This window comes from Protopterus annectens, chromosome 3.part0 (genome assembly GCF_019279795.1).
Source record: "Protopterus annectens isolate FY-2018-M chromosome 3.part0, PAN1.0, whole genome shotgun sequence".
Taxonomy (NCBI): domain Eukaryota; kingdom Metazoa; phylum Chordata; order Ceratodontiformes; family Protopteridae; genus Protopterus; species Protopterus annectens.
Genome location: NC_056731.1, coordinates 486,398,306 through 486,412,424, shown reverse-complemented (window position 1 = coordinate 486,412,424; position 14,119 = coordinate 486,398,306). Strand labels below are relative to the sequence as shown.

General features: G+C 36.6%; 1 protein-coding gene across 2 annotated transcripts in view; it reads right to left on the bottom strand.

Annotated features, from left to right (window-relative positions):
• Positions 1-308: 308 nt before the first annotated feature.
• The window catches only part of LOC122796441 (adenylate cyclase type 1-like), a 1,016,273-nt gene continuing 1,002,462 nt past the window's right edge, over positions 309-14,119 (bottom strand). For both annotated transcript variants that reach the window (XM_044064913.1, XM_044064914.1), the window contains one exon: positions 309-1,506. In XM_044064913.1, the coding sequence (XP_043920848.1) occupies positions 1,378-1,506 (129 nt within the window). In that variant the 3' untranslated portion in view covers positions 309-1,377. The remainder of the gene's footprint in view (positions 1,507-14,119) is intronic.

Sequence of the window (14,119 nt, the reverse complement as noted above, 5' to 3'; positions counted from 1 at the left end):
GTAAAGACTGCTGAAAGTTATTTGAACTTGATATCAACCCATGAGCCTAACTCCAAACCATCAGAGTAGCACAGCATAGTCCGAACATCAAGAATAAATAGCTATCCCCACTTTCATATACCACTGTATTTATATAGAATGATAATGTTATATCTTTGGGAGGGTCCATGACAACAACCCATGATGCCAGCATAGTTGCTTAGAATTGTGAAGGTGAATACCTCCTGTAGTATCAGTATACTATCATTTATGCTCTCTTTTTCATATCTGACAGTTACGCCATTGAACAATAATGCAATTACAAGATATGCTATATAAATACACTTTTGTATATTTATTTTCTCTTGGAAATGTCCAAATGTCATACTTGCACTATGCTATCACACTTTTGTGAAGACTTGATATACCTTGATTATTAATCCCCCCCCACACTCTCAGTTTTTACATCTGTCTGTCTTTAGCAAATCATCATGACAGGAAAGGCTTTCAGAATGGCATGTTGAAAAACACAGCCACAACAGCTTGCACGCCTTTGTTTTTTTTTTTTTTTGTTTTTTTAACATATCTTGAGTGCAAGTTTTCTTACAGAATTACACTCATTCCAGGTTTGCAAACTCAGAGCACCATTTTAACCAAGCATAAATTGTTTTAGAATCTAACTCTGTGCTCTGTTGTAGACACGCACATACACACATGCACACTTTTATGTAGATGCATGTAAAATTATAAGATGGACAAAATCCAGTTTTGAGTTTATATGTACTTGTTGCTTTCTGAAGCTTTTAAGGCAAAAGGGGGTTTAACATTTCACCTTGCAACCTTTTAACAAGAACAAAAGTCATGGTGTTTCACGTTGTTCTTACTGTCTGCATTTAATATGATACATTGGTGCTCTTCTCCTTGGGCCTCCACTGAAAAAAGGGCACCTGTGTCCAGTTAGACTTCTCCAGTAAGCAAATGTCAATACATACATAAATAAAACTTGTTAATATATTTATTTTCCTGCAAGTTGCATACTTAATTTCATTTTGGCTGGATTGTAAACTCTGTTGTATTAATAAATTATACAAATTTGAAAAAAAAAAAGTGTTAAAAATGCAGCCATGATTTTTTTCTTAAAATACTGTGTAATGATGGAGCATTGATGATTGTGGCACCCCAAGTTTGATATCTGCTTGTAACCACAACTGGAACATTGTGTATATCCTTTATATATGTTGGAGTTATTGGGTAATGAAACGTCTCCATGCCATTTATTTTAGCTTGTGCTCATGCATGGCCACTGAAGAAATCTACAGGCAGTTCATTCCCAACTATTTTTAAGTGGTCATGTTATTACATTAGAGCATTCTTTTATCAAGGTTCAAGGAACACTCATCAATTGTTTCCAGTTGCTTTCCTTTCCAAAAAGTATGTCAGCATTTCACCTTTTCCTTTCACACTGACTTTTCCACGACAGACAAACTTGTAGCATCTCTGAAGAATCTTACAGACATCCTCAGTGACCTGTAAAAAAGAAAGAATCAACTGTACTGGTTCCACATAAGAATATTGCTTCAAAATGTCTGTGTTGCAATGCTTAATGCTTCTGCTTCCTACTAATTTCATCTAACAAAATGAATAAGTTGTGAAAGCAACAAATGATAAATCGCTATTAATGAAATGTTCAGTTATGAATGTTCAATTTATAGTATATATACATGAGAGTATCAGAGTTTGTCAAGTGTGTATGTTTCATCATCAGCTGTTTATTGACCACATATAGTCAACAAAAACAGATGTCCGACAGGTGTGTGAAACTGCACAATTGTCAGGATTAGGGAATATGCCCTATCCCTGATCTTTTGCAGTTTAACAGAGTTAATATATAATTAGCAGGGGGTATAGCCTCCATGCAAAAAAGCACTGCTATTCATTTTTTTTTTAGATTTTGTATGTACCAAGGTTATTTCTCTGTGCGTGCATACCAGTGTGTGTTGTGTATGTATGTATGTATGTATATATATATATATATATATATATATATATATATATATATATATATATATGGGTCCCCTTCTGAAATCCCACTTACTTGGCCAGTATGATGACCTTTGCTCCTTACCACTGCAGTAGTGTGATCTCTGTTGGTATTTTTCATTAGGGGGTGTGGGGGCAAATGGGTTAGTTTTCTTTGCTTCAGTTGTAGTGTGTTTGCGGTGTTGGGTGAGTGGTTACTTACCAGTAGTGATCTGTCAGTGTTTTAGTGGTCGGTCTTCTACAGTTTTGGGTTTTTCGTCTTGTTTTTTTGAAAGTTGGGCAAGTGGGATTTCAGTCTACTGAAGTAGACCCATATATGGGTCTCCTTCAGAAACCTAAAATCCCATTTACCTGACTTTCAAAAGACTGAGATGAAAAACCCGAAACTGCATAAGACCGTCAATTTGGAACACAAGAGTTCACTACAGGTAAGTAACCACTTGGCCAGTATGTTGACCTTTGCCCCTGACCTCCGCTGTAGTGTGATCTTGGAGTTGGTATGTTTAGTTAGGGGGGCGTGGGGGCTACACCCCCCACATGGGTAGGTTTTCTTTGCTTCACTTTGTGTGTTTGCGAGGTGGGCGAGCATTTACTTACCCGTACTGCTCTCAGTGTTCTGAGCGGTCGGTCTTCTGCACTTTTGGGTTTTTCGTCACTGTCTTTTGAAAGTCAGGTAAGTGGGATTTCAGTCTACTGAAGTAGACCCATATATATATATATATATATATATATATATATATATATATATATATATGTGTGTGTGTGTGTGTCTCTATATTGAATTGACAATTTGCAACTAATTGATGATTCAATGTACTGAAACTATTAAATCAAGCTGTCACCTACCAATCAATCCTCCAAGTTAAAAAGAAAAAAAAAAGACTTTTGCAGGGGAGTAAGCTGCCCCCTGCACCAACTATCCCTGCTTCACTAAATATACTAGCTCTGCGCTTGTACATCTGTGGGGAAAAGGAAATTTCCTTTATCCTCCAGTCTGCAGTCTTGCACAGAAAATACATTGTGCAATCAATTGAATTCCATAAAGTAATATGAATATTTAGTAGCAGATTGTGTGTTTACACATTGCACTCTTGCAAGGCAAACAATGCTGAACATTGCTAGCAATGTAAGCAAAGGTACAGGTAAGATGTACTTAAAGTGGTAGAACTCAGTCATTTGCATGCATTGATGTTACTAACTGATGAAATGGAGACTCTGTACATACTGTGTAAAAAAAAAATAGTACTCGTAGTTTAAAACTAAAGTATCATGCAATTTTAAATGTTTTTTTTTAGGGGCAAGCTCCCCTGCACCCTCATGTGAGGGAATGTATCCCACAAACCCCTGCTGATATATACACACTAACTCTGAGATTGCACAATACTCGGCAGAAGCAAAAATCCCGTATTCCCAGTATTATGCACTCTCACCAATTTTAAACTCTTTGGGTAGATTAAAGGGTTAGTCAATTTTCTGAATTACTTGCATTTTGACTAAAATACGTATATGCCTCCTTATTACAGGTGCAGTGCAGGGGGCAAAGAAAAAAAGTTTTGGTGTATTTAATGTTATTGTTTTGAGTTGTGGCCTTCCACGCTTTTAGGCAGTTCTGATTTCCTTAGTTGTGTCATTTAAATGAGATATTATTTTGAGTGTAATGGTAAACTAATGCATAGACTCCCTCTTATCCAGTCTCGCTAGGACCGGACATTAGGCTAGATAAACAAATGACTGGTTAATCAGAAAAAGCATACAGCATAGTATTTATAGGTCATAAATCAGCTGGTATAACAGGATTTGTGTTTGTATTCATTAGAAAATGCATACTAAGTCTAAAACAAAAATATGTCATTATATAGCCTAGAGAAGTCAGAAGTGGTGTTGTTCTCTGTCTTTTGCTAGGGCTACGGCAGAAATTTGATGGCCGGATAAGAGAGTCTACTGTATATTTTATCTTATTGTATAACTTCCTTAACCTGCATAATGCACACACATGAAAGTGTTTCAGTGAAGTAAAAGGCTTTTTTTAAACTGAATGAAGAGTAGATTTTAAGGTAACGATACATTAAATGCTTTCCTGTACTTTTCTACTGACATGGTTGCACTGATGTTATACATTTTGCTGTCAGTACAGAAAGTATATTTTTTACTTAAAAGGCAAAATGAAATCATGCTTAACAGATCAGTACAGCAAGATCTGGACGCATCTACGAAACTGGAAAATTGAAAGTTAAGATTCATGAGAAAATGTATGGTCTTCATCTTCTGATTTGTACATTGTAAATATCATATAGATTATGTATCCTTGTGAATAAATATTTGCTGCATTCCTTTGTTAGGGAAAATACAGCTCAAATTCTCCCCCTGTCTACACATATGGGGAGAAAATAAACTACATAAATTTTAATTATAAATAACTATCGTAATAGTGTCGCTCATTGTATTGTATACGGAAGTGGAGGACAGCCTTTATTGCTACTATACAGCGAAGTTTATTGTTTGGTGGTTGATGGTGCTTGTAGTTGTGGTTATAAATTGCCACAGTAACAACAGAAGATCATTAAAATGAATAATTGGCTGAGTTTTTGGTGTCACTCCAATATTTGCTTGCCTGGAAGGAAACAGTCAACAGATGAAGCTGCTTTGCCAGGCATGGCCTGCACCTGTCCCCTTTAGGTTTTAGAATACTGGCTGAAACCTTGTCCACACCCATAGTGCCTATTTTAAGCAGTGCCAACCTGATATGTCTACTGACATAGTTAAGCTGATTCATAAAAGTCTAAAGTTATTACTGCTCAATGCCAGAAGTCAAAACAGGAAACTTCATTCCATGCAAGTTCTCCTCACTCTGGATAGATAACTCTTCAGTTAGAGACCTGTCTTAGTCACACAGAGCACCCTAGCACTGCAGGTCTATAATACCTTTCACACATCCAGATCAGCTACTGCACAGGTAGAATCGAATTATGGAGGAGTCTTAATTTACATGAAACATGAACATATGTCAAGACTGAGTAAACAGAATAGCACATCTGAGTTTCTATACATCCAATTTACGATAAGCAAAGTCCAATGCCATATCTTTGTAAACTATAGGCCCCCATGACCCAAAAAGCCCACACGATTTACTTGAACAAACAAGACACTCCCCATTCAACCCTATACAATATTCAGGTGCAACTGTAACTACATCAACATTAACTGAGATTGATATATAACCTCAAACATGGATGACCAGAAAGTCATGGACTTTAACGCACACACCGTGGAACAGCTAGTCTGCATGCCCATCAGAGACAGTTGTACCTACCCAAAATAAAAATAAGACAGCCAACAAAAATAAGCCACCCTGGTGGAATCCCAGTATAAATAGGTTGTTTAAGAAAAAAAAAGTATGTCCAAAACTAGAAGGGCATTGCCCAGCAAAGTAAAAACTCTCTCAATTTGAATGAGCAGTTCAGAGGACTATTGAAGCCCTATTGAACCCCACCAAAGCCAGCTTTGAGATAAACCTAATGTGCCAAATTAAGGATAACCCTAAGGCTTTCTTCAGTTGTCTGCAACCTTAAAAACAACACCTAACAATGCCAGAGGATATAGCAAACCTGCTGACAAATACATTTTACCCCCTATCAACCTAGTCATCTCTCAGGAAATACCCCTTACTATTTCTCCAACCAATATTACTAGGGAGCAGATTCTTACTTTCTTACGTCAAGAACACTGCTTTGATGAGCCCTGATAATATCCAAGGATGCTTCATGAATAGCATGAAACATGACCTGCCACACCTGCTAGAATCTCTATTTAGTCATAGCCTCCAGACAGACTTTGTGCCAAAAGAATAGAGGACTTTAATTGCTATCCCTTTGCAGAGAGAGGTTCCACAGACCCAGGGAACTACAGATCCAAAAGTATGAGTAGTCTCATATGCAAGGCCAAGAATTATCATGGAGCTGAAAAATAATGACAGAGGAAACCTCCAGACACTGGACCTTACCCAGTACGGTTTGGTCAGAGGCAGGTCATGCCTACTTAACCTAGCAGACTTTTTTGAGAAGATGACTTAAGCTAAGGACAAAAGCAAACAGTGCACACTGCCTACCTCAATCTGGCTAAGGTGTTCACCACAAAATGTCACGCAGGCATTGTAGATAGCTTACAAAATTAGCCATAATCTAATTATACCAGCTGGTTCACTGATAGACAAATTGCTAGGGTAGGGGAATCGACCACCACAAACAGGTCATTCTCTAGTAGAGTCCCACAGGTATAAGTGCTTGGGTCTCTACTTTTTGGCATTTACTTCTCTAAAATCATGGCAAATGTCAAGGGCCTTTGGATGGCCACATTTGCAGATGACTGAAAACTAGGCATAGTCAATGAATCTCCTAGAGACGTAGATACCCTTAGGCCTGATACAGAAAAGCAACTGGTGCAGAGCCATGGACTAAAACAAATTGTCAAAAAAAATCCATAAGTGTACCTTTTGAAAAGATGAACACACGATAAATTGCCACTTTGATAACACACCCTAATACAGACACAGTGGCCAGGGATCTGTTAATACATGTTGGCAGTAAACTAATCTTTGATTACCATGTGTCCTATGGTGAGAAATCATTAAACACTGTATAAGTTATAAGTAAAGTCATGACATCCAGGACCAAGTAGGTCAGTGTTCTGCTGTACTTGACTCTCATCAATCGTCACGTACAATGCACCCTACAGCATGTACCTGATGAGGCACTTGCAACAGCTTAACAGCCCACAGAGGTTTCTCACAAAAACAATACAGGGAGCAAAGAAGTCCTATGAGGGCCATTTCAAAGCCCTTTCCCTGTACTCAGTCTACTACACACTGCTGTATGGAGATCTATGCCTAGCCTACAAGCCATCCTCTGATCCCACACTGATGAATTTCTTGCACATTCACAAAGCAAGTAGCATCAGAAATGCAGTTTCTAAGGACCTAAACCTTGGTGAAATAGAGGAGATGTTGGGGGAACAGGTATATGTTTCATACATTACCCCCTCTTGGGAACAGGCTTCCAATCCATGTGAAGCAGAGTTCATCCCTAACCCTATACAAATGTAACTTGGACCAATGAATAGAAATGTGCAAATTGTACCTGAGATTTAACACCTACGTCTCTAATGAATAGGGGCAGCCTGTGAACAATTGATGTGTATAAGCATTTATTGTAATCATAAAAATCATTGGGGTATTGACACTTCATCTATATTTTGCTAAATTTGGGGAAGCCTGGCTAGGTTTTAAATGGCTCTTGAGCAAATAGTCTTTTAGCAGCTATGAATCAATGAACCTATACTTCTGTAAAGCACAAAAAAAAGACCTCACTCTGATTCATTAAGTCAGGTATTGTTAAATGAATGTGTTCCTCAAAAAATAATGTAAAAGTTAGATGAATTATTTTTCTTTTTTTCTGAACAGAGTTTTCTTGACTGAAATGAGTCTTATGAAAGTTAGATTTTTACAAGTATGTTTCAGGATTTCTGTCTGTATGGAAAGGAAGCACTATTTCAAGCTATACTGATGGAAAACGAAACTTGTTAAGGAAGAGATAAAAAAGAAAGGAACAGAAACAAAATTTTAAAAATATAAGAAAATCTGTAGATAATTATCTAAATGTACTGACTCAGTTATTATGATTATTTGTGTATTGGTATAAAATTAGGATGAACCCTATTTTTTCTGTGTGGGGCTCAGTCAGTAAGGAGAACATTTTCTCTCTGCATGAATGTGTTTGTGCGTGTGTGCACTTATATGAGTCTGAGTGTGAGTACTCCAGCATACTTCATGTACATGAATAATGGGGTATAAATGAAACTGCATTTACTTTATTTTTGGCAACAGGGTAGGTAAGCTGGTCCTTTGAACCTTTTCAGCAATGATATGGGCCAAAAGGCAAGACAATATGCATAAACATCAACCAAACACATATTAGCACTGTATATAAAATCACATGATGAATTTTCCAGCAACCAAATAGAAGACTGCTGCTCAACAACCAACCAAATAAAACGTGCAGGTTGTGCCATATAGTTGATCTTACTTTAATAACAGTTAAGCACTTACATCTATAGTGCAGTTAACCATAGAATTCATCAGAACTGAAGCACTACCTGCCAACATGCCAGTTAAATAAGTCATCAAATTATGTAAACCATTAATTCATACTTCGAGGTTAATTCCCTTAAATACTTTGTACAGAATGTATAATATAAAAGAATGAATAAAAATACATATCTGTAAAACTCAATTGCATAATAATCAAATAATACAAGTAAATGGTTATAGTAAAAGAACTAGTAAAACATTCATAAACAGTAAATTCATAATTTAGCCATTCTGTTTCGTAATACCGGATTAATAGACAACATTTCATTAATACCAGCTTTGTTGTGTGCATTTAAACAAAGTTGCCAAAGCAGATCTTTTAACTCTGAGCATGTTTCCCATGCTCCACCTCTTGGGCTGGGAGTTATAACTTCAAGAATTCCAAACCTAAACTTAATGACGTTACAACAAGATGTGGTATTTTAAATAAAGCACTTTTATCATTCACCATCTGTATATCATATTCATGTTCATAAATTCTTCACCTAAACTGACGGTCTGTCTTGTCTACATAAAATGCAGGGCAAATAGAGCACTTTGCTAAATATACCACCCCAGGTAACTTTGTTTAAATGCACACAAGAAACCTGGTATTATGTTATCTCGTAATGCAGCATTAAGAATGAGAGCAGCTAAATTATGAATTTACTTTTTATGAATGTTTTACTAGTTTTGTGATAACTATTTTTCTTTGTATTAATATTTGATTGTTACATGATTAATAGTTTTAAAGATGTAATGTATTTTTAATAATTTTAGTAAATTTTATATTATATATTTTGTACAAATTAAAAGAGAATTATCTTTTAAAAGTATGGATTGATTGCTTACATAATTTGATGGCTTATTTAAATGGCATGGTGGTAGTTTGTGCTTCAGTTCTGATGAAGTCTATGGTTAAATGTACTGTAGAAGAAAGTGCTTAACTGTTGTTAAAGTCACTATATGACACAATTTGCATGTGTTTTATTTGGTTATTTGTTCACATGCTGAATTTAAAGAATATGTTCTTGCCTATAATAATCATTGTGCAGTCTTATTACAGCAGAATTTATACAATTTCTAACAAAGAAATGTTTGCAGGTTGCCCTGTCTCACAAATACAATATTAGTCAGTGATTAGAAATGTCTTTCCCGATTAATAACAGATTACAGTTGGGATGCAGAACTGATATGGATGGGGGGGTGCTACAGCTGGTTAAATATGAACTCTACTCAATGGTCATTTCTACATTTCCAAAGATGAGCAAGACACCAAAAGAGAAATAGACAATCAAAATTCATGTTTGAACCAGTATGAGTAACACTCATTAGTGAATGTAAATGATATTTAAATAAAAATACACTAAAGCAAAAACATGACCAGATGAAGTTTTTATACTTTATCTGTGAAGATTAGATGGTATACAGGGGCTATGGCACTAGGATCTCATCCACTGATCATTACCAAATTTGGTATTAAATCTCAAGTCCCTAAGTATGATGACCACCAGGTGCATGGTATCTCAAGTTATAACACTGGTGCTAAACAGGTTACAATATAAACAAGACAGACAAATATTAATCCACCATTAATTCACTAAGCACAGCCTGACCTCAAAAACATGCAGGATAATATGCACTACTGCCCTGGGTATGTGCTGTCCACATCCAAACCAAAGAGGAGGCATCATACTGAATATAGACTTAGAGAAAACATGTATCTAAGAGAATTAATTCACTAGTGTGTCACGCTTACTGATTTTGAGAGGAAAAAGTTTAAATGACAACAGTGTAGTTTTCAAAAATAATTTTATTTTTTTCTGCAGAACCTGTTTTTCCATGAACAACCAATAAACGGCTCTATATTGAGGAGCTGTATGAATCATTCAAGATACCTGTTATGCAGCTTCTTTACTGATTCACTGCATCAATCAACCAGACAGACCACTTCAGGCTAAGCGTTACAGTGCTGTTTAGCCTATAACCTCATTCTCAAATGTGGAGACTCCCAGGTGGCTAGTTTGAGAATTCCTCATAAAGTATCCACATTTGATAATGTAGTGATAGGCTAAGCTTTCAACTAATTGATGTCTGTCTAGCAGTTAGGGCAGCAGATTAAAGCCCCAACAAGTTAATTAACTGCTTCCTCTAGCCGACAGTACAGGGTCTGATTCCCAGAAACACTGGTAGAATTAGTGCAGGCTCTGTACAAGAACTCAAGTGATAACCATGAACACTGTTCAGACATCCTGTGGGAATGGCTGTGCAGCAATATTCAGCTCTGAGCCCAATGCTGTTCATAATATTGATAAATTACATTAGCAAACAGCTCTGAGGGGACCAATCAACAAAGCTGCTGTATACAGACGATTTAAACTACAAGCAGTCTCTGTGCAGAAACGTCTGCAATTGACAGGAGACAAGAATGTAAAGCTGAAAGCACATCGGATGAAACTGAGGTTGGGCAACATAGTTATGGCAACAAATAAAGGCTCTGTCAATGAGCAAAAACATATATATATATATATATATATATATATATATATATATATATATATATTTACTGCTCTATTCCACAGTCTATTAAAATATTTCTGCTGTCACCAGAAAATATTAGCTGCAAACCCCATATCACATGCACTCATTCAATCACATGCACTCATTCATTTTCTAGCATACTGATTCACTTTATCTATTCCCACAGCAGGTACATGGTATGCTGTAGACAGAGTATAACACTAATGCTAACAACTGCTTATTTAGTCAGTACATTGCTTTGGTTACAACTCAGTTTTTTTTACCAACAACTTGAGGCAACTCAGGAGTCGATTATTCATTTTCTCAAAGTGCCACCTAGTCAACATTGGTTTTCTGTAACAGTACATCCTTTGCCGTTCCTGGTAAAACCTCACTTGTGAGGGACCTTTAGATACCTAAATGACATTTTAATTTCAGACTTCATACCCTTCAGAAAATGCACGTTTATGCAAAAACCTGTCATCCTATTTACTTTCTAAGTTTATAAGTAGGCTAGACCATCTTCTGCAGGAAGAACTCCTATGTCCTAAAAAACATCGCTTCCATCCTACACAGCCCTTCTAACCTATGTAGATACTGTCAATAAAGCTAGAGATAATGGCAAACTAGTTTCTTCCTTACTTCTAGACTTATCTAAAACTTTTGACTCTGTTTGTCACAGTAAACTTCTACTTCAAATGTACTCACTAGGTCTCTCTCCGCCCACTATTCTGTGGTTCAAAAGCTACCTGTCCAATAGGTATCAGTCAGTAAAACGGCACTCCATGGTCGCTCCTTACCTCCCAGTCAGCACCAGTGTACCACAAGGCTCTATCCTTGGTCCCCTCCTCTTTAACATTGTCACCAACACCCTCTACACTTCCACACAACACACGTCCCTAATACAATACGCAGAGGATTTCACTCTCGTTTGCATCTGACAACATGGTACATGTCCGAAAAATTACTCAGGAAGCTTTAACGGCAACTGAAACCTGGATTTATAATGCACAGCTCATGCTCAACCCAAAAAAGTCCCAACTAATACTTTTTTCCCCAAATCCGTCTTCCATGAAAAAACAAAATTTAAAGTACTATCTCTTGATAATGCAACCACTGAAGTCACTTTATCATAGCAAACTATAAGGATGATAGTGGACGATAATCTTACATTTCCACCTGCATATACAAAGTTGCATAAGAAAAACACATCAAAAACTAGGGATGCTTTACAGAGCCAAATATTTTCTCACTGATGCAACTAAAACTACACGTGTCACTACTTATCTCCTCCCCACACTTCTTTATGGAGCTTCCAATCTTGCTAACCACCAGGCTTCTCAAAAATTAAAACTTGAACAATGCTATAACAACAGTGCTAAATTTTCAGCACATACCACTTTCAGATCCCACCACTGTATAGCAATGAATAGCCTTAATTGGTTAGAACTGCCACATCAACTAATATGCACACGTCTTACCACCTATAAAATTATCCAGCATCCATCTGCCTGTCCTCCACTAAAAAACATTCTACACAACTATGTTACCAGTCAGTCACTGCGATCTACTGACCAAAAACTCCTGTTTGTCAACAAATGTAACAAATTTGCTGGGCATGGTCTGTATATGTACAAGGTTGCTAAGGCCCTGGAACTCCTTACCTGTATCCATCAGGTCTATATCCTCCGGCTCATTTTTCAAAATAACTCTGAAATACCTCCTAGCTAAAATCTAGCTCTGTTCTTGCTCAAAACCAGGTAAACTATATCCCTAAATGTGATCAGTACCTTTTCATTCCTTATGCCTCCTTACTCTCCCTTCCTTCCTTCCCTGACTTTCTCTCTAAATATACCAGAAGCGTGTTTTCACCTCACTTCATATTGCAATTCCTATTTGTTTTGTATTATCTTATCTTCAATTTCTCTACAAACTGTCTAAAAAATTCTCTAAATATTAAATGATTGTCATATACCTTGTATTGATTGTTAACTGATGTTTTTTATATTATGTTTAATTTATTTCAACTGTAGATGTTTCTGTTTTATTTTTGAAGGCTGTAAAATGATTAATCTTAAAATGTTTTTTAATAATTTGGAGCTTTTCTCCACAGGCCTCCATTGAAAATAGGCTTCTACCCAGTCAGACTTTTGTGGTAATCAAATGTCAGTAAATAAATAAGAGCAATGTTTAAAATGTCCCTTTATCCCCATCCAATTATTACTATTGGTTTTGACTAGAATTCTTGAGCAAAGAAGTTTAAGTTGACAGGCATTTGTACATACATCAGTAAGTTATACATGAAAATGTAAGTTCTTTAATGCAGAGTGAGAAGCTGATGCTTTCAAAACCAGATTCATGAAGAGCTTAATTCCTCAATGCAGGGTGAGATGGTCTCCCTCACCCAGTTCAGTGACATGGCAGATAAACCAAACAAGAAAACACAGATCTGGGGTTCCCAGACTAAAGCAATCCTGTAAATGCACTCATGATTAGAATTCTCATTGTCTAATTTGTAGACTAAGAACTCTCATATAAAACTGAGGCTGCAGCACTAGTGATGTCACCGATGTCAGTAATGCTGGTGCAGGGTACAATTGGTGTCGAGAAAAATCTTGATGAGTGGATGGGAAATATGAAATACACCCCGGGGATCACTTCTGTGTCTCTGCTGGACAGTGGCACAGTAAAATAACTTTCTGGGGTGGAGTAAGCTATGGAACTTTGCTGGCTAGGCTTACGTAGGCCCTTGGGCAGATAGCCTAGTACCTACCTATGAAGAGGAAAGGAATTAAACTGCAATTTAATTTCAGGCCATTCAGAAGTTATTTATTTATATATTTATATATTATTTTTTTACCATATGGTATAGGTGGGTCAAGCTTATGCATTCTGTTTTTGGGTACGTTGTATACTGATGCATGTGATGTGTGTCATTTATTTTTTTTTTTATAATTAATTAATTAATTTTATTTACATTCATTTATATATCAGTGCACAGTTGTAAATTTCATTGGTCTTAGGCATTTATATTTAAAAGTCTCAGTATGCATCAGATGTGTTCTGATGAAGTTAAGTTTTTTTGAGCGAAACCGGTAAGCGTTTTTTTTGTTTTTTTTTCTTACACCTTCAGTGGCTACATTCAGAAGTTCATGCCTGAATGCGATATTTTCAAATGTCAGGCAAATACTGGACACTTGAGAAATGTTGACGACAATTATATGCTATCCAGCTGTCAATCAAGCTTCAAGAGATAAAAGGTTTAACATCTATTAATGTACTTTCTCAGTATTTAAGTAGGTGGTGGCAACCATTCAAAGAAAAAATGCTTCCTGTTATAAAATACCAAAAGTCTCTTACCACAACTAGCTATATAATGTTGCTCTGCATACTAATTACCTGAGTATGATGTAAGCCAGGGGTGCCAGAAGATACTGAAGTTTGGGGGCTGGAGGGCAA